At 38.0% G+C, this 20,908-nt stretch overlaps 1 protein-coding gene across 1 annotated transcript in view; it reads right to left on the bottom strand.

Moving 5' to 3' along the window:
• LOC126417128 (uncharacterized) overlaps nucleotides 1-20,908 on the bottom strand; it is a 319,349-nt gene that overhangs the window by 13,700 nt on the left and 284,741 nt on the right. Inside the window, exons 23-26 of the mRNA XM_050085024.1 lie at nucleotides 1,709-1,851; nucleotides 1,433-1,616; nucleotides 1,240-1,327; nucleotides 956-1,084 (exon numbers count right to left, since the gene is read on the bottom strand). Of these exons, the coding sequence (XP_049940981.1) occupies nucleotides 956-1,084; nucleotides 1,240-1,327; nucleotides 1,433-1,616; nucleotides 1,709-1,851 (544 nt within the window). The remainder of the gene's footprint in view (nucleotides 1-955; nucleotides 1,085-1,239; nucleotides 1,328-1,432; nucleotides 1,617-1,708; nucleotides 1,852-20,908) is intronic.

Raw genomic sequence — 20,908 nt, forward strand, 5'->3', positions numbered from 1 at the left:
CTTTGATAGTGATGAAGCAGTGCATGTGGAGGTGAGGTTATAGCTCCATCAACAAAGTCAGACATTCTACAGTGATGGTATCAACAAACTGGTCTCTTGTTGGGAGGAACTGTTCATCACCAGGGTGACTATGTCGAAAAATAAATATCAAACAAAGGAAACTTCAGGTACAAATATCAACATTGTAGGAAGACATACTGCTGTTTACTGTAAAGAAGACAGATCAAGTTGCAGATAGGGACAATTAAGAGACACTTACATAAATCTTTCGGCCACAGCCATCATCAGTAAGAGAGAGGCACACACCATTCACACACACAAGCAAGCACAATTCATACACACACACAACCATCAACTCCAGCACGTCGGGCCCTACGTGCTGGAGTTGGCAGTCGTGTGTGCGTGAAGTGTTCTCGCTTCTGTGTGTGAATGGTGTGTGCCTCTCTCTTACTGATGATGGCTGTGGCCGAAAGCTTTATGTAAGCATATTTTAATTGTATTTGTCTGCAACTTGATGTGTTTTCTTTATGGTACGTAGCAATTTGTCTTTTCCTACATTGTTGAAAAATAAATATGCAGAGATGAAGAATGAAGATGTAGAATTTTAGTAATGTTTGTTTTATTTAAAAAGTTTTAACAGTGTTCACATAGAAAATTTGGAGGCATTACTTTTCAGCATGACCATGCAGTGTTCATTTTTATTGAACCACAGCATTACTGAACCCTAGACTGAGCTCTTTTATAACTAACAGAGAAATCAACTGCATTGTGTTATGGGGGGATTCAATCTGAATCTTTTCCTTGCCTAGAAGGTGCTCTAACATTTGTCCACTTCAAGGAACAAATGCAAGTTTCTAAAATGATAGGAAAAATGAAGCACCAAACTCAAAGCTTAACATTTATGGTCTGTGTGACACAACAGCCATTTAAGATTCAGAAAAATCACAAAAATTACCATTCGTTTGTTCTTCATGCCCTTCTCTGTATCGACACCAATTAATAGCTGATGCAGAAAAATGGCTGACAGTTCTCCTGCAGAAGTTCCTTGTGCAACAGAATTCACCCAATCTGATGATGAAAGGGTCTGAAAAAGAAAAAGAAAGTGAATAAATGTAAAGACTTTTTTCCAGAAAGTATAACACTTTATTTCAATTTCTTCTCATGCTCTTCAATGTGCAAGAACTATGCCTGACACACAATGAAATTCAATGCTTCCAACAGCCACATCACTTAACCCACCCAAGCAACAGAGTTCTGTGCCATCACAGGATAGCCGCTGTACCCAAAGTTGCGCACTGGCATCACTGTAGAGTTGGTGTGGCACCGTCTGTCAGTAAGAAAAAAAAATTCATTCCGCAGTAATTATCACATCATTGTTTTTTAGTAAATGAAGAAACAAATAATTAGAACTATATATGTTTTCTTTACTTACGAGTAAACATCATCATATGCACTGACAGCTGATGGCCAATGTGTGAGCCAAATTCCATCCGTCACCAGCCCCTTGAATGTTGAAGTGATGGGTTCTGCAGTGTCATGTGTATCCCAGAATTTACAAGTTCTGTCGTATGAACCAGTCATTAAAAATCGCTCATTCAGTGGGTACATTGCAAGAGCTTAAAAAAGAAAAAAAGGACAATAATCTTACAACTATAAACACTACTAAGTATTTCACTGTGAATTTTAGTGCACCAGTGTTCCCACCAACCTGTGACAGGTCCACCATGCGGCTGAAATGTGTGATATGGATATATTAGTTTCCTCTTTCCATGCATTTTGTACAATAACCTTGATGATGATTCAATATCCCATAAAGCCACCATGCCATTAGAAAAACTGCCTGCAATTATTCTGAAAATAGAGTTATTTCACTTTAACAGAAAATTAAAGATACACGAATTCATTAAAAGCTTGAAATATGGTAGTGAAATAATAAGAAATGAAACATTTTCACAGCTATACAACTTAACAAAACAGTACAGTTGAAACACACAAAGATGGAATTACTCTGTTTACTACCATCCTGCTCCTTTACATAACTAAATTTTTTCTTGTCTTTTAACTGACTGAGCATTTTACACGAAACATGGTAATTCACTACATAGATTGAAACCAGGTAATTCACCACATAGACCTATAATGTACCAATCCAATTGTACCTTTAACTTTAATACTTTTATAAATATCTAGCACACAATTAACCAAAATTACCGTTGTGCTAAATAAGTTGAAACTACTGCTAAATTTGAACCTTACTTATTATAAATTAGAATATAATTACCGATTTCACATATTATTCATACACTTATCTTTATCTACTCCCACCAGATATTTAGTCCTCAGCGAGTGGCTAGAATTAAAACAGTTAACATCCACGTGTCAATGTCTATGTTTAAAGTCTGCGCCTAGTTACTAACCAATTAATACTTCAATGTTGAAGTCTCTCGCAGGATTCTTTTGAGCAACATCTCTGAGCCATTCATCTTGAAAGTCTGCGATTAGTCATGAACATTTGGATACCTATGTATAAGAATATTCCACTGAGTTGTGTCTTTTTTGTGAACACTTTTTTTAGGGAACATTATTGTGTGTCTAGGTATCAATTCACAAACATCTATGAGTGAATATATGTATGTATTTTTGTGTGTGAACTCAGTGGGACAGTCAGTCTGTGCTGTTTGGAAAGTACAATGTGGGTGCGAGCTATGACTCCCCCTTATGAAGGAGAAATCTTCCTAGGGAGGGGAATGCAAATGTACAATTGGATTTTATCTTAATTTTAGCTCATTAGAATTTGACTAGGGCCAACTGTATACCACTGCAAAATAGTTCCTTTTATGATGATCTCAAGTTTAGTCCTAGCAGATCTGTTAGCTATGTTCCAATCAAATCTACGTAGCTGGGTTTTACAAATAAAGCTAGATGACACAATAAACTTGCTGAAATTGCTCTTGTTTATTTAATAGCAACAGTTTATCAATGTTATCTGAGTAACTTCTGCATTTGCCAATTTGACAGACGTTCTTAAAGTCTTGCTTACAATTTGCGAAAAACCATTCCAACTTTTCTCGAGTTTGACCACACTTCCCAAAACAATTTTACTCCTGAGATGTAATGCCACTGACAAAAGTGTTGCAAGGCAAGGTAAGCCCACTGAATGCCTGAAGTTTGTACAGTTTTGACCACCCAGAAATCTTCTCAATTATGGTATACTCTCCAGATAAAGCAAAATTCAGAAACTTATAGAGTTCAGGAAATACAGCCTCTTGTAAGACTGATACATCTCAACCTTCTGAAGTCCACAATCCACTAAAACAGAAACAAAGCAGGAGCCACAGCTTCTTTTCTAATGAGTAAATCTGGACTCTCTCCAGTCTCCATCTGGACTCTTTCACGACTTAGCATCATTCCCTGCCTTAACCTTCTATATCTCCACTATAGCTTAACCTTATATATCCACCCTATTTCTTACAGTCTGCCTGAAACTGGCTGCCACATCTACACTGCTGTAAGGTAAATTTTAAACAACTGTGAACCAATTGGCCAATCTTAACAATGCTCATAAAAAAAGTTTAAGGTATAACTGCACTTAAAAGTTTGTTTTAATGATACTAAACATTATATATTTACTAATCTAATCTCTCACAAAACTTATGTTAACTTGAATTATTTCATTATCATGAGTTAATTTTGTCACTGAATTAAACACACGCATCTTCTTCACATTTCACTAACAGACAATGCCATTCATGTTTTGATTTAATAACACAGTTGACTAAAAGCAAAAATGGGACAAGCAGATTGAGGCTGAGTGTTCCTACATTACATGATCTTATGTGGATGGTCTCCCTACGCAGAGGTAACAATAGTTATTTGGGAAATGTTGCAAGATAGGCCACCTCCGGTGCCTGTCCTTCAGTGGTGTTTAACGAATATGCCAACAAAAAACCAGTTAAGAAATACAAAATCTAGCCATCCACTCTTAGATGGCTAAAGTGTATGACCATCTCACATGTTTTAACAGAGACAACGTCTCTTTGTCAAGCCTTTGAAAAACATGCCCTGCAAACGCCTGGATAACCTGCGGCATCTAACAAATACTATCACTTTTGGTCACTAGGCAACACAAACTGGTAACTAATTGCATCTGTGGGTTTCCAACTTCTTTACCTTTGAAAGTGTGCAACCAACACCTACCTATTAGAAGAGACAATGTTTTCTGTGTTGCATTTTAAGACAGGTGTCCCCTTGGTGCTGGTGTCATCTTCAGAATGTAAGGAGTGAGTCATAGGACAGCAGTTTACCTCAGGGCACTCCTACTTGACTGTGACACACCTGGCCTTCAGGAATAAATCAATATTCTCTTTAGCAGTGAACTTTAAACATGCATCTCACTGGCCCATGTGTTGCCTCCCAACTCACTCAAACTCACGGACAGTCAGCTCTGAGCAGCATGTGTTAAAGGCACAACCCCCAGATAACCCTGGTCCTCCCACAGAGCAATTGCCACATGGCACAATAAGCCACATACAGCACTCAGTCCAGCATTCCATTGGCCTGCCCATATATGTTACATAACACAACTGGGTCCTCCTCTGTTAGCTCTCAAGAGGTGACACTAGCAAATAACTTGTTAAAATACTATTTATGAATTATTCTGTCACTTTCTAATATTTGTATATAGGGTAACTAACTTGGCTAACTAGTGTCATCATCTTGAAGGAAAATTAACTCATCAAATGAGAGTTATTAATGAAAGTCTCACCAAACAAACTTCTGATTATATGAGGAAATGTAGGGAAGACTGACCATTAATTTGAATAAATGTGCAAACAAGTGAAACTTAAATCAATAGTGTAGTGTCTGTTACTGCTCAATTTGGTTACAAACCTGTTAGTAATCTTATATAGTGTGAAACAAAGTCAAATTTAAGACAGTTATCAAAAATGTCTATCCAAGTTCATTCTAAAATTCTTAAAATTTAATATTATTTTATTTTTGAGGTTACATATGTGTACTCCAATGTACTTCATCTGCGTACACTTTACTACTATATGACACTTGGTCATATTCTGCAAAAACACTGTGTGACTTGTGTTTTTCGACCACCATCAAGTGTTAGGGCCTTTTTAAGATTTCTAAAGGATGACCTCGGTTTGCGAAAGATGGGTGTCTACTGTATCCCTTGCAGTTGTGGCATGCCATACATTGTTCAGACCGTCAGGACCAAAGCAGATTGTATGAGAGCCACACATTCTTACAACATCCTAGCAATCTGTTACTGCAGAACAATACCTTGACACAGATTGTGCTATGGAATACAACACAGAAATCATAGTGCACACTTCCAACTATTGGTATAGTACCATTAAGTAAACAGCTGAGATTAAAATAGACAGAGACAGATTTTTGTTTAAATTCTGCTTGGAATCCTGCTCTTTCCCTGATCACACAATGGAAGGGGGTGGCACAGATAGGATTGCATTCTGATGACTTAAAGATGTTGCATTCAGTAATGAGGACCTAAGATATTCCATTCAGTTATGTATATTTAGGACTGATCAGAAGTGCCAGGCTCTAGTTTAAAGGAAAAGGAAGTATTCGCCTCTGGAATCTTTTCTTCATGGTACAGTACGAGAGATCAAGAGTTTATTCTCTCTATTTACTACAGACTGTAACCTAATTTACAGTACCAACTTTCCTGGACTGTTAGAGAAATTTAGCACCAGTATGATGTTCATGAATAGAGGCTTCACTAATTTGTCTAAAACAACCTCAAAGAGCAATGGTTCTCCATAATGGCAACAAATAAGGACATTTCACGATATAAATAGATAGCCTTCGTGACCGATGTCAGCCTTATTAAAGTTCTTCTATATGTACTGCTACATCATCTTATAAAATGCTGAAGTACTAAAATAACTGACACTTCGATTTTGTTGTTGTGACCTTCATCAAGGCAAAGATTAATTAGCTGGGTAGTGTGTGCCTCAGCATAATGGTGTCATAAGACCACAGATGTCATGTTTCATAAAATTTTACTGACTCAAAATGTCGTTGGTCAATGTAAGGAGAGAGGGAGTTGATGTGTGGCAGACAATTTGTGGGCCACACAGCCTGGTAGCCCGATAATGATTGGTGACAAGAAGCATCGACGGCTATTTTTAAAAGTATCGGTGATGGGTTGGAATAAAGTCAACAACATAACACACAGGCAATCCAGCACGCAAGAACTGCTCTAAAACCAACAGAAGAAGAAATCTGAGGAACTTACAAGAAGACTCTTGGCACATGGATAGTACTGAAAGCATCGCAAACTGTCATAAACCTGTTATCATAGAATATCAATAAGACAATGATGTCAGTACTGACTGTGGGGCTGAACTTTGCTATTACACCCACATGGGCCTTTACAGAAAAAATTATTCAGACCATTGATGCAGCACTATGACGAGTCCCACAAGTTAAATCTGATAGAGTAAGACAAAAAACAGTTAGAATCTTACAAAGAGCAAACCCATCCAAATATAACATCTCTTGGGAAGAAAGAATTGCCACAATTTAAACGGATATTATACAATATGAATATAAAATGAGTGATTTGTTGAGTTGTCCCACCACCCAAAACTTCAAGCATTATCCAACAGCAAAGATTATGAAGAAGACGGGAGCCTTAATTAAAACTACATAACAAATTGTGACACAGCCAGGGGACACTTCACCAGTCGTTAATGGGATCAACTCACCTACCTACAGTCTGGTGAAGAATCAGGCTAGAAAACTATGTCCCTTCGTAGGACACACAGAATCATTTGTGATAAGATTTTTCTTCAATTCATCCAACTTCTATAGGGGCAACATGTACAGAAAAGTTATGTAATGGTTATCTTTGACATTAAGTGTCTTTACCAATCGGTCAAAGAATGAGATTAGCAGAATCATTCAGGAGTGAATACCACCCAATACCTGAGACCTGGTTTGGTAATTTTGTAATGAATCTGTTTCACCTGAAATAAATATTATGAATAACACCCAATAGCAGCAGACATCTTCATGGGTGCATTTGAGAAAATGCTTTAAGCTCTGCATAGTTCTGCCCACCCGATTGGATGACACGTTCATCATTCGGCCACACGGAGAAGCAGAGCTGCCTAAACTACATCAGCACATTAACAGTCTGTGTAAGAATATCCAATTGATGTTAGTACAGGAAAGTAACTGTATGACTCTTTTCCTGGATGTGGAAGTCTACAGAATTCGCAGTGGAATACTGGGACACAAGGCTACTGAAAATCTACCCACATGACTGGTCTCTACACAATGAAACCCATCATCATCTGAACCATACATATTCCACACTACATACGCTGACTGAATAAGCCCACAGCGTCAATCAGAAAAACAATACTAAGCGAGGACTGAAAGATCTGTGCAAAACCTTCCAAGCCAATAGAAATAAAGGACTGTATGTGATCGCAGGGAAGTGGCTTCACAGGAGACTCCTGCGACTGGATAAACAAGCAGCACATGCTCTGCTGACGTAGTTTCCCTACACGATAACAGCATGAAAACACTGCCCACCAGAAGCTTGTCACTGACTGGTAGTGGGCTAAGTCTGCAGCACAGCCCCCTTCCTCTCTCCTAACATTGATCAATGATATTTTAGGGCCAATAAAATTCTTACAAATTTGGCACAGTTGTTCCTATGACGCCCTTAGAAAGGCACTATATTCATTCGGCCACTCCCCAACTAATTAGCCTATGCCCTGATGAAGGTCACCACAACATGGCTTAACAAGATATGGCAGTGCACCAAGAAGGATCTTAATGAGGACATTCTATGTATGCTTTGCTTTCATACTCGCAAAACTGTAAAACAGTGGTAATGGGTGGACAATGTGTGTTGATTTATTTCAGAGCTTCTTGGGCAGACCTTCCCTCCTGTTGATATAAATGCTACAGCCATGACAGAGGCCAGTACTGAAGGAAGAAGAGACTGTCTTCCAGAATTAACTTAGAGCCGAAAAATATATGTACCGTATTTACTCGAATCTAAGCCGCACCTGAAAAATGAGACTCTAAATCAAGGAAAAAAATTTTTCCCCGAATCTAGGCCGCACCTGAAATTTGAGACTCGAAATTCAAGGGGAGAGAAAAGTTTTAGACCACCTCTCCAAATAAAAACAAAGTTGGTCCATTGTAACATGAGACACAATTGAGGTCGAATGGATGAAGATACAGCTGCAGTAGTGTGGTTCAAGTCGTAAGCTTAACAGTTAAGCTTTACCAAGTAGCCATTGCTGTGTGGCAGGCGCTCCATCCGTATTTATACGGGTACCCTTTCTTTTTCAAGTGCTTCATCTGGTTTGAATCAATTGCTTATTTTGCTTTGATCTGATAAGTGCCGTTCTCTTTGTTATAGGTGTTTACGTCACTCAAAGCTGAAAACGCATTATTGTATTGTGTCATGCATTGTTTGTCGCATTCTGATAATGAGTGTAGCCGCTCGCGGCATGGCTTGCTTTTGTGCACGGTACCGTGGTTTACAATTAAAAAAAATTGTCTCATAACTGAAACAATGGCAAGAGACTGCTATTTGTTGTTACTTACATTGCTTTGATAATGATCAACAAGAACCAAATAATAGACTGCGTATGATAGAATTTATTCCGAACGAGAGTTTAGCGAAAATTTTTCTCTGTGTGAAAATTTTTGCAGACGCCTCTTTAGTATGGCTACGAAGTCTTTCGCGACGTATTCCCTGAGTAAAAGTTTCTCGGTGTACATGCCGCGTCAAATCAGAATAGTACATTACATTCTGCACAGAAATTAGTCATCTTAGATTCGTGCTTCATTTCTGACTGTATCACTATTCAGCATAAGAACAATATGAATATAAACATGACTTCTTCTGCGTTTGCTGTTGTCTCACTCAAGTTTCGTAATTTATTAGGCAGACAGAATTTAAATGAGATAGCAGCAAACACAGAAGAATACATGGCATAATGTTTACAGTCTTCTACCTTTTCTTTTAATTTATTTACTGACGCATAGGTTTTGGTGCCAGTATTTATCTTTGTGCCTGCAAAGCATGCCTGTGTAGTGCTACATATATTAGACGGCAGAAGCTAGTTGTGGCGGCACCTACCAACATTTTTCAGAACTTCCGCTTACTTTGCACTCGATTCTAAGCCGCACGCGGTTTTTTGGATTTAAAATAACCGGAAAAAAAATGCGGCTTACATTCGAGTAAATACGGGTCTGGTCGACCTCCCAAAATTTTCCTACCTCTATTTTACATAAGATAGGATTAACAAACAATCCATGACGGCTTTGTCAAAAGAAAGTAAATGTTTTAAATATAGTAGTGATAATTTTTTGGCATTGTTAGAAGCAAAACTGAAAAAAAAGGTGTTTTTGTTCATTCAGATACACTAAATCATTTGAGAGATATTTTCCTTGTGTCAGAAGTATGCTAAATATATACAATTAAATATACATGATTACATAACAATAATTGTTATATCTATGATAGTATTATGAAAAGAAGAGACAGACTCACTATATAATGGAGATGTTGCGTCGCACACAGGCTCAACAAAGACTGCTAAACAAGTAAACTTTTGGCCAGAGACATTGGTCATGTGTATGTGAGTTATGCATGCATGCATGAATGAATGAATGAATATATGTGTGTGTGTGTGTGTGTGTGTGTGTGTGTGTGTTTTTGTCTACTTCATAAGAAGGCCTTCTGGCCTAAAGTTTACTTGTTCAGCAGTTTTTTTTTTTTTTTTTTTTTTTGCCTGTCTGCAACTCCACACCTCTATTGTAGTGATCCGTGCCATTCATTGAAGGGCATATCACATACAGAGCTCAGAGTATAGATGTGCATGATCACAGTAAGTTTGTAAACATAGGGCCACATACTGTGGGAAAGTATTACTAGACAAGTTTGGAGCCTCCTGCTGGAGACCACTTGTAATCTCCATGGAGCAAGGGTGAGCAAAGAAGTTCCTGTACCATGGAGGAACTCTGGCACCACGGAAGACGAATATGATGTATATAACCGATTGTTGTTTTCTACTATTCACATACATGTTAATGAGATGTCTTTGAGACAGCAATATTAGTTGGTTCTGGAAGCAGTAACTTTCCATGTAACTTGTAACAGTTTATGAAAGTTTGGGACACTATACAGAATTAATTGAAACCAATCTACACTTTACTTAAGTAGAGGAGCAATGTTTTGTTTCACAGCCATTTCACTTAAAGAAATCTGCACAGTAGAAATTAGTTTGATGCGAAATAAGAGAAGGGCACAGCATAGCTGGACCCTCAGATAAATCACAAGAGTTGCGAGGTTGAATCTCTACGCCCATGTAATGTGAAAGTGTTAAGGCAGCGGTGTTATGTGCAGCTGCATGGAGTAATAGGCCTACAACAGATGATGTTCAAGCAGTCGAAACATCACCACACAAGTTAGATACAGCAGTCATCAGTCATTGATAAACATTCCATATAGCGACCATATGGTTATAAGTGGAAATGGCAGATAAAAAACACATTGAAAGGAAGTAATCAGCAAAAACAAAGCCAGCACACAGCCCTCACCGACTGATCCATCACCAGAGTGCAGCCTACATCACTGTGATGCCAACACACAGCCATCATCAACAACTGATCCATCGCCAGAGCGCAGTCTACACCACCGTGATGTCAGTACGCAATCTACACCACTGCAATGCCAACACACAGGCTAAACCACTGTCATCATCATGCCATCGTCAGTGACCAGACCACTACCAGCATGCAGTATGACTACAGTGAGCTGCATCACTATTTCACTTCAAAACTGTTTCTGTGTTGTAGTGAGGTGATTCAGTAATATTTGTGAGTTTGTTTATGCCAGTGATACGAACGAAAATGTCGACAAGAAGTTAATCTGGAAATATTATTACAAAAACTGGAAGACATACTGAGATAGTCTTCACAAGTAACACAAAAATCTAATGAAAAATTTTTGAAGATCAATAATAAATTTGTACACATAATAGACAGTCATGATAAATTTCAAGTGAATATTAATTATATTTTCCTTGTGTCAGAAGTATGCTAAATATATACAATTAAATATATACGATTACATAACAATAATTGTTATATCTATGATAGTATTATGAAAAGAAGAGACAGACTCACTATATAATGGAGATGTTGCGTCGCACACAGGCTCAACAAAGACTGCTAAACAAGTAAACTTTTGGCCAGAGACATTGGTCATGTGTATGTGAGTTATGCATGCATGCATGAATGAATGAATGAATATGTGTGTGTGTGTGTGTGTGTGTTTTTTTTTTTTTGTCTACTTCATAAGAAGGCCTTCTGGCCTAAAGTTTACTTGTTCAGCAATTTGTTTTTTTTTTGCCTGTCTGCAACTCCACACCTCTATTGTAGTGATCCGTGCCATTCATTGAAGGGCATATCACATACAGAGCTCAGAGTATAGATGTGCATGATCACAGTAAGTTTGTAAACATAGGGCCACATACTGTGGGAAAGTATTACTAGACAAGTTTGGAGCCTCCTGCTGGAGACCACTTGTAATCTCCATGGAGCAAGGGTGAGCAAAGAAGTTCCTGTACCATGGAGGAACTCTGGCACCACGGAAGACGAATATGATGTATATAACCGATTGTTGTTTTCTACTATTCACATACATGTTAATGAGATGTCTTTGAGACAGCAATATTAGTTGGTTCTGGAAGCAGTAACTTTCCATGTAACTTGTAACAGTTTATGAAAGTTTGGGACACTATACAGAATTAATTGAAACCAATCTACACTTTACTTAAGTAGAGGAGCAATGTTTTGTTTCACAGCCATTTCACTTAAAGAAATCTGCACAGTAGAAATTAGTTTGATGCGAAATAAGAGAAGGGCACAGCATAGCTGGACCCTCAGATAAATCACAAGAGTTGCGAGGTTGAATCTCTACGCCCATGTAATGTGAAAGTGTTAAGGCAGCGGTGTTATGTGCAGCTGCATGGAGTAATAGGCCTACAACAGATGATGTTCAAGCAGTCGAAACATCACCACACAAGTTAGATACAGCAGTCATCAGTCATTGATAAACATTCCATATAGCGACCATATGGTTATAAGTGGAAATGGCAGATAAAAAACACATTGAAAGGAAGTAATCAGCAAATACAAAGCCAGCACACAGCCCTCACCGACTGATCCATCACCAGAGTGCAGCCTACATCACTGTGATGCCAACACACAGCCATCATCAACAACAGATCCATCGCCAGAGCGCAGTCTACACCACCATGATGTCAGTACGCAATCTACACCACTGCAATGCCAACACACAGGCTAAACCACTGTCATCATCATGCCATCGTCAGTGACCAGACCACTACCAGCATGCAGTATGACTACAGTGAGCTGCATCACTATTTCACTTCAAAACTGTTTCTGTTGTTGTAGTGAGGTGATTCAGTAATATTTGTGAGTTTGTTTATGCCAGTGATACGAACGAAAATGTCGACAAGAAGTTAATCTGGAAATATTATTACAAAAACTGGAAGACATACTGAGATAGTCTTCACAAGTAACACAAAAATCTAATGAAAAATTTTTGAAGATCAATAATAAATTTGTACACATAATAGACAGTCATGATAAATTTCAAGTGAATATTAATTATAAGTTTGTACAGCTACATCAAGACTTATGAAATCTGATTAAAGACACTCGTGAGCAAGTAATGGGAAACCAAAACAGACTGCAACAAGAATTACAAACTTGGATTAAAGGTGCTCATGAAGCATTAGAGGCATGTTTAGGACATAAGATAGATCAAAGACTCAATGTGTTAAGAGAAGAAACGCACACTGAAGTCTTGAAACAATGTGACTTAGTTCGGGAAGAGATACATGAACATATTAAAGATTTGCATACGAACGTAGATAGTTTACACAAGTTTGCAGAAACAGAATGTAAATTGGTAAAAGATCACATCAGATGTGCAAACGCGGACAGAAATTTTAGAACAGAGAAGCGGCAACTGAGCTTCTGTATATTCACACAAGATACATTCAGGTATGGAGGAAAAAATACAAGCACTGTTACATCAGAAATTGCAGGAGACTTCACCCACTTTAGGTAATGGGCAGCTTTCTCGAGAGGAAGTCACTAACAACATCAATGATTTTAAAAGACTATGGGACAAATTGGCAAAAAGTAGAAGGGAATTAACAAAAAGTCAAGCAAAGCTAAATCTTTCGATGCAACAACGCTACTAGAGGAATTGCACATGGGGAGCACAATGAACTTTTATAAACATTTTCCACAGTTTAAACCAGGTGGGGAAGAACATCCAATGTACTTCCTGTGAGTGTTTTCCAGGCCATTACCACAAAAGTGTTTTGAGTTACTTATGAGGGGATGCTGCTGAGTGGGGAAACACTCAGAGGAGTTTACCTCATAGGATGATTTTCAGGAGAAATTCAAGTGTAAATATTGGTCTAAAACAATACAAGAGAAAGTGACACTACAATTATTAGACCAGGAACACTTTTACACTTCATGGGGTAGTTTCAAAAAGTATATAAAATGGCATCTAACAAGATCTAAGTATTTAGATAACCCAATAGATGAAGTATATCGAGCAAAGATACTGGTAAGATGTTTACATACTATGTAACAAAGATAATTATATATAGACTTTGGTCTACCATGAATGAATTGCTGTCCATTATTGACAATCTAGCTACAATGAATAATGAGCACAATAATCCCAGTCATAAACCTATGTGCCAGGAAGGAGGTAAATTTAACCCTGAATACCTGAAAAAACAAGAGGTTAATTGTTGTCAGGTAAATAAAAGTCATTAGTAAATCTAAACAATAATGACGGGGAGTATGAAGCACTGATAAACAAACATTTATAAATAGTGGCCTAAAGAAAGGTGATAGAATAATGCAGTTTTTTTCAACAAACGAAAAAACAATAGTAACCAAAAATGATTTGCATCCTGGTCAAGGGGTCATGATTCAGAATGTGTCCAACTAAGTGTAGGCTCAAGAGAAAAAAAGGTGGTTGCCTTTCATGAGGTGACACCACTGCAAAACTGGTTACTTGCTGAAGAAGACAAAGAAACAGGTATCGAGTTTACCAAACCAATAGTTTCCGTAATGATTGAGAATCAGGAAGTGAGTGTGTACATAGATTCTGTTGTGTGCAAGTCTCTGTTAGAAGTATTAAAACATAAGAGTATCCAATACTGCCAGTTACTGGGCTATACGTAGTAGGAATAACTGGAAGCAAAGCAAGACAAGTCAGGAATGAAGTGCGGTTACTGATACCATTAAACAGTTTTACGTTTATGCTTAGTAGTGCCTAATGTAAATTTGCAGTTGTTACTAGGGATTGTTTGGCTGATAGGATTTAAAGTAATACTGAATTTTCCAGGACAGATATTAACAATTACTTATCAAATTCAAATGGCTCCAAGCACTATGGGACTAACATCTGAGGTCATCAGTCCCCTAGACTTAGAACTACTTAAACCTAACTAACCTAAGGACATCACACACATCCATGCCCGAGGCAGGACGAACCTGCGACCGCAGCAGCAGCGCGGTTCCGGACGGAAGCGCCTAGAACCGCTCGGCCACATCGGCCGGCATTTACTTATCAAGAACAAGTATTTGTAGTACCATTTAGTGGAAGATTACTCTTAATAGCACTGTGATGGATTTAGAGAACACTTTGGATATGCAAAGTATGCTGCAAGAACTAATTAGGACGAAAGCTTATGAATCTGATTTGTTGACTGAGTTGCAGAAAAATGATCTATACCATATACTGTTCAAATGTTGTAAAGTTTTCGAAGATAAAACTGGAGTACTTGGTGACTATGTATGTAGTTTTAAGATCAAAGATGAATCGTGTCTTTTCTGTAAACCCTATCTGGTACCATTAAGCTTACAGCCAGCCATACAAGAGGAGATTAATAAAATTTTAGAAGGAGAAATAATGGAAAGGAGTTCTAGTGTAGTAGTGTGTAAAGAGATGTCTAGTATTGGATGTATGTACTCTAAATAAGCACATAGAACCTGGAAGAGATTGACCAGTCAGTGTACATGAAATATTGATGATGTTTGAGCACGCAAATTATTTTAGCTTCATGGATCTCTGCTTTTTTTTGTATGAGGGTAAGTCATACTTATTCAGAGTGTTACCCTTTGGATTAAAAATCTCAGTGTCAATATTCATATAAGAGCCTTGGATGCTGTTCTGGGTAAGGACGTATTGAAAGAACTAATAATCTAGGTAGATGACATACTCCTAGTATCCAAGAGTTAGGAAGAACAATGTGAGTTACTGGTTAGAATAATAGAAAGGTTTTACATTAAAGGAATCACTTTATGACTATCAAAGTCAATTTTAGGGAGACAAGAACTTAAGTTTCTTGGTCATGTGATAGGCACAAATGGAATAAAAGCAGATATCAGACAGGGTAAGAGCCATAAAAGAATGTCCAGAACCTAAGAGTATGAAACAATTGAAAGCATTTCTGGGACTAGTAGTCAAAACATCACCACACATGCTAAATACATCTGTCATCAGCCATTAATAAACACTCCACAACTATATGGTGAATAGAAACTTATCCTTTTCATAAAACTGTCTTCATCCTATCCTGGATTTTCCGTCGTTACATTTACATAGATCCAAAAAAATAGACTAACAAGACAAAGGATGTGACCAAATCTTCATTTAGATGACATTTCTCCAAAACTCAGCCACACATATGGTACTGTCATTAGCAAGAAATAAATCTTGTTCTTAGCTAAAAATGGACTTATATGACTGACTCTGTTCTTGACCCACTCATGTTTGCTGACCTCTGATGCAAAGCCTCACGACTTCAGCAATGACCTAGCCCTGATGTCACCAGTCCTTATTCAGTTACGGGACCTCCAAATACCCCAGTTCTCATTGTAACCTTTCTTGATTTTAGTAAAGATAGACGGCAAAACAGCGAACGATCTTCAACATTTTCTTTTCAAGTTCCAGCCTTTCTTCATCAGCAGTAAATTATCGGTGAATTCTTGGAAGTGCAATGGCGGCAAGACAACTTATTTTCCCAACAGAGGTGGGTTTAGGCATCCAGTGATTAAGCTGCAAGTTTTGTTCAAGGCAGTATCCACAGTCTTGGGGTGGATTGGCCTATACCACACATGAGATGCATGTTTTGCAGCAGAATAACACAGAGCAAAAGCTGTACTTCGAAGACTCGTGGTTTCGCAGCCCAATTTGTATCTCTTAGCTTCCTCAGGATATGTCTGGCACTGACTTTAAGCTTGATGTTGGAGCAATGTACTCTGAAAGTAAGGGAGCAACCCAGCATTGGGTAGCATAGAGGAACCACACAGTGTGCAGCCGCAGTATGCCAATCATACAGTTCAACCAGTATGAACAGATTGTGATGATGGTGCCCCCAACAATGGTAGAAAGTGCACTTATCCACCAGCTGATTCTTCCAATTTGCATGCATCTTTTGGAAATACAGTAAAACTTCCCTTAATGGACACTTCCCAGTAGTGGACTCCTTGCAATAGGAGACATTTTAAAATACTCCTGCCAAATAACATTAGCCCTTACTGAAAAACTCTTCTGGATAGCAGGCATTCTCAGTAACAGACATGGACACTGAAACATTTCTCCCAAGAACAATTAAAACTTCCTAATATGTGACAACAGCATGAAAAAAAACGGAACAGTGCCGCATGCCATCACTGAGAACAGTTGCAGCTGTTGTTGCTAGCAGCTCTGATGCTGTTGCGAACTGCTTTGATGATGCCACTGCTGCTACATCGATTTCATGTGCAGACTTTTCATTCATATGCACCGACACACTGCTCGGCCATTCAATCCACACCTCTGGTGGTGAGTCAGCCACCAAGTGCCACAGAAGGCTTGTGTGAAGGTGCTCATTTAAACTGTGTTTCGCCAGTAGAAGCACCAGTGAGAAGTGCTTTTCAGTGGCTCTGTGTATGGGGGGCGTAAAGTGCATACTGTTGCTGCTTTTGTGAGAGAGAGTTTATGTACTGTAGTGCTAAGATGACACAAAAATGGAAATGGTTAACACTGAATGAAAAGGTTGAGATAATCAGTGTCTAAGAAAAGGGAAAGCTTAGTGTTAGAGATATGGCCACAAGATTTGATGTTGGAAAAACACAGATCAGTGATGTTTTTAGAGACAAATATGGAATTCTGAAATCGTGGACTGGAAATGATAACCTTACCAGCAAACGTGCTTTTCCTAATACACCAGGCTTAAAAGTTGACAATCTGACTTTTGAATGGTTCTGCTGTTTTGCAGCAATAACTTGCCAGTTAGAGAAACCCTGATCTATGAGAAAGCACTCGCAATCACCAAGGAGTTGGGGGTTACCAATTTTAAAGCATCTGTAGGTTGGCTCCATCCCTTTTCTGTGTGTGGTGAATCCAGTTCAGTGTATGAAAGCATAGTGTCAGACTGGCAAAAAAGGTGAGCAGGAATTTGTGAAGGTTGTGAAGAAAGAAATATTTTTAACTGTGATGAGACTGATCTTTTCTTCAGAACTCTTCCCAGAAAAACAATGGCCCTGCAAGGCGAAAAACTGCCCAGAAGGCAAAATTTCAAAAGAACGACTCACTGCTCTACTGCGTTTTAATATGATAGGCAAATCTGAAAATCCTTTAAATACAGCTAAGGCTGTGAAGCCTAGACGTTTTAAGGGTCTTGATTTGAGTAGACTGAACATGGAGTGGTCTGCTAATCAACGACCTCCAATGACGAGAGCAATGACTGACAGGTTGTTGGCATTTGATATACCAATGGAAAGACAAAGGAGGAAACTGATTTTGTTTATAGATAATGCCACTTCCCACTGTGATACTGCATTAAAAAATGTGAACGTATTCTTTTTGCCACCAAATTCAACTTCACATTGCCAACCACTCGATCAGAGGATTATTCAAAATTTCAAAGTGTTTTAAAAGCAAAAAGTGTTGAGACATATTTGGTCTCGAATGGACATGAACTTGGAAAGTTTATTAGTGTACTGGATGCAACTCTGTGGCTTTCCTTAGCCTTAAAACAAGTAACTGCACAACAATAAGCAACTGCTTAACGAAGGCAGAGTTTGTTTTTAATGACTGTGCTTTGGGAATTGACAACAGTGTCAAAGAAAGCAATCTCAAGGAACATGGGCATAAACTTCAACTTTAGTAGAGGAATTTGGTGGATCTTTGGGATACGCCATTATCGACGATGCACTGTCCACAGAAAGTACATCACCTAGCATAAGTGAAGTTGTACAAGAGCTGCACCAAGAAGAGTGTGGTGACAATGTTGAGAATGGAAAACAAATTGAAGATGATGAAAGTGATGTGAAACTGAACCAGACTTTACGCCACGTTCAAGTAAGAAGGCAGCTGAAGAGGTAAGAAATTTAAAACACTACTTTTCAGTGAAAAGTGATGAAGAGGGACTCAGTTTAATTTTAGCAGTTGACAAACATACTGAGAATACATTTATAAATGACACTCTGGTTCAAAAAGAAACGTGATTATTTCAAACCAATCTTCCACGCGCATGAAAGAAATTTTAATGCTGTATTATTGTATTTATTAATGTAGTATTGTACTTAAATAAAAGTAAATTTTTACTACTTGTAAGTAGTACAGCACTACTCTGCCTACAGTACACTGAACGTACTGTGTTGCATACTGTATTTTTTATCCTTTCCTGAATAGAGGGCACTTCTTAAAAGCAGACATTTTTATTTTCCCCACAGATGTCCATTACTCATAAGCTTTATTATACATTTTACAGATTAAGAACTTGTAATGAAAATGGAAATTGTTCAGGAAAAGGTATTGATAATTTTCTAATTTTCAATGAAGTTGCACAAAAATTTCTGGAGAACTATATGGAATCCAGCGCTTGAGTGCATAGTGGGAAAACACACTGACTGAATTTAAAAAGTTGGACTGCTCAATTACTTAGGAAAAAGCACTTTGGCAATTCACATTTCGTACTACTTCTACTTATACGCTGGTGATGACAGTGATGAGTAGGGAGGAAGGTTTCACCAAGATGTTGAGGAAATGGAAGACAGATACCACACCACGTGAGACATCTCAATGCTTGATGATTATTGCTAGATTTTATGCAGATATCACACACACATTCGTCAAACGAGAAGGTCTGAAACATTTTTGAGGCAAAACAGTCAATGAGGAACAAAAACCTGAAAAAGTATGAATACATTTTCAGACTTATTCAATACTTACAATCACTGTATATGTTCAATTTTTTTCTGGAAATTATATGCCATTCAGTACAATAAAGAAACAAATATTTGCTCAACTTCTTATGAATGATTAATGAATAAAACTTACGTGGTAGAGAAGAACTGTAGTTTTATTTTAAATCAGCACAATAAAACTGTCAGAAGCACTTGAAAATTTAAAAAACATTTTTTAATGCACCAACTTTTGCAGACCTGTATATTTAACCATCTAGGAACTACTAAAAACTGTCTGTACTTACTCTGAAAAAATATTTGCTTCCTCAGTTGTGTTAAGCAGCTGCTGTTTACCTTCTATTGGTGGCTTATTATCTACAGAAAATGTTGATATTTATCAAAGAATGCCAGTTATTTTTTGTAAGAATAGATGATTGTTTGCAGTGAGCATTGTTACTTGCCATACAATTAATAGGAATCTTCATACAATAATTTCATACCCGAATACAGAACATAAAAACCTAGATAAGGATGCAAAGCATACATGAAAATTATTTTTCTGTTTACATTGTAGTTGTGTGGACATCAATTCAATTGGAACTTTTTAAATTTATTAATAAAAAATATCATTATGAAGTAAATATGCGGGAAAGTGAGTGTAAGGATTCTACAATCTTCAATGAGATCTCTGCTAGACCTGCAATTACATACTTTATATGTTTATAGAACTGAAACTGCTATGAGGTTATCCCAATTTTAGTACCTCACACCACATTAATTCTGACTTCATGACATATATGCTTTTCTTTGTTTTCTTATAAAATGATATCATAACCATCACTGCAAATGATGTAACTACCTATAGCAGCCCTCAAACCACAGGCTGTTTGACACCAAAACGCTTAATTAGGCATGGTTGTATTGAATGTGGCAGCCCACTGATGTCCTCTGACCTCTGAACTGACTTACCTAACCAGTTACAGGCATACCCACCATCTAAGATGGGCTCTGAACCACAGTGAACTTGATATAAGTAAATTTCTAAACTGGTCCTTCATTATGTTTGACAAAATGCTTCAGAGGAGGAACAATAGCTGTTATGAGCATGAGTGCAACAATCAATGCAGTATGGAACCTGCAGCACCAGCCGGAGTGGCCAAGCGGTTCTAGACGCTACAGTCTGGAACCGCACGACCGCTATGGTCGCAGGTTCGAATCCTGCCTCGGGCATGGATGTGTGTGATGTCCTTAGGTTAGTTAGGTTTAAGTAGTTCTAAGTTCTAGGGGACTGATGACCTTGGCGGTTAAGTCCCATAGTGCTCAGAGCCATTTGAACCATTTTTTTGAACCTGCAGCAAGGGATGTAAACCAATGTACTACACAACAAGACAAAACTGAAACTTTTAATTTGTGAGACTGTTTATCAAAGTACACTATACACTAAGAGCAAGATAAGGCAACAAAATAAAAAGCAACCCATTTGTAGTTAAGTCTGGATGAAAAGTTCCTTATACGCTTATTCCTTCAACAAAATGGATGACAGTATTTTGTCTGACATCTTGAATATTCAGGAATCCAGTCGGATGTTTGCGCGTTT

Source organism: Schistocerca serialis, chromosome 8 (assembly GCF_023864345.2).
Source record: "Schistocerca serialis cubense isolate TAMUIC-IGC-003099 chromosome 8, iqSchSeri2.2, whole genome shotgun sequence".
NCBI lineage: Eukaryota > Metazoa > Arthropoda > Insecta > Orthoptera > Acrididae > Schistocerca > Schistocerca serialis.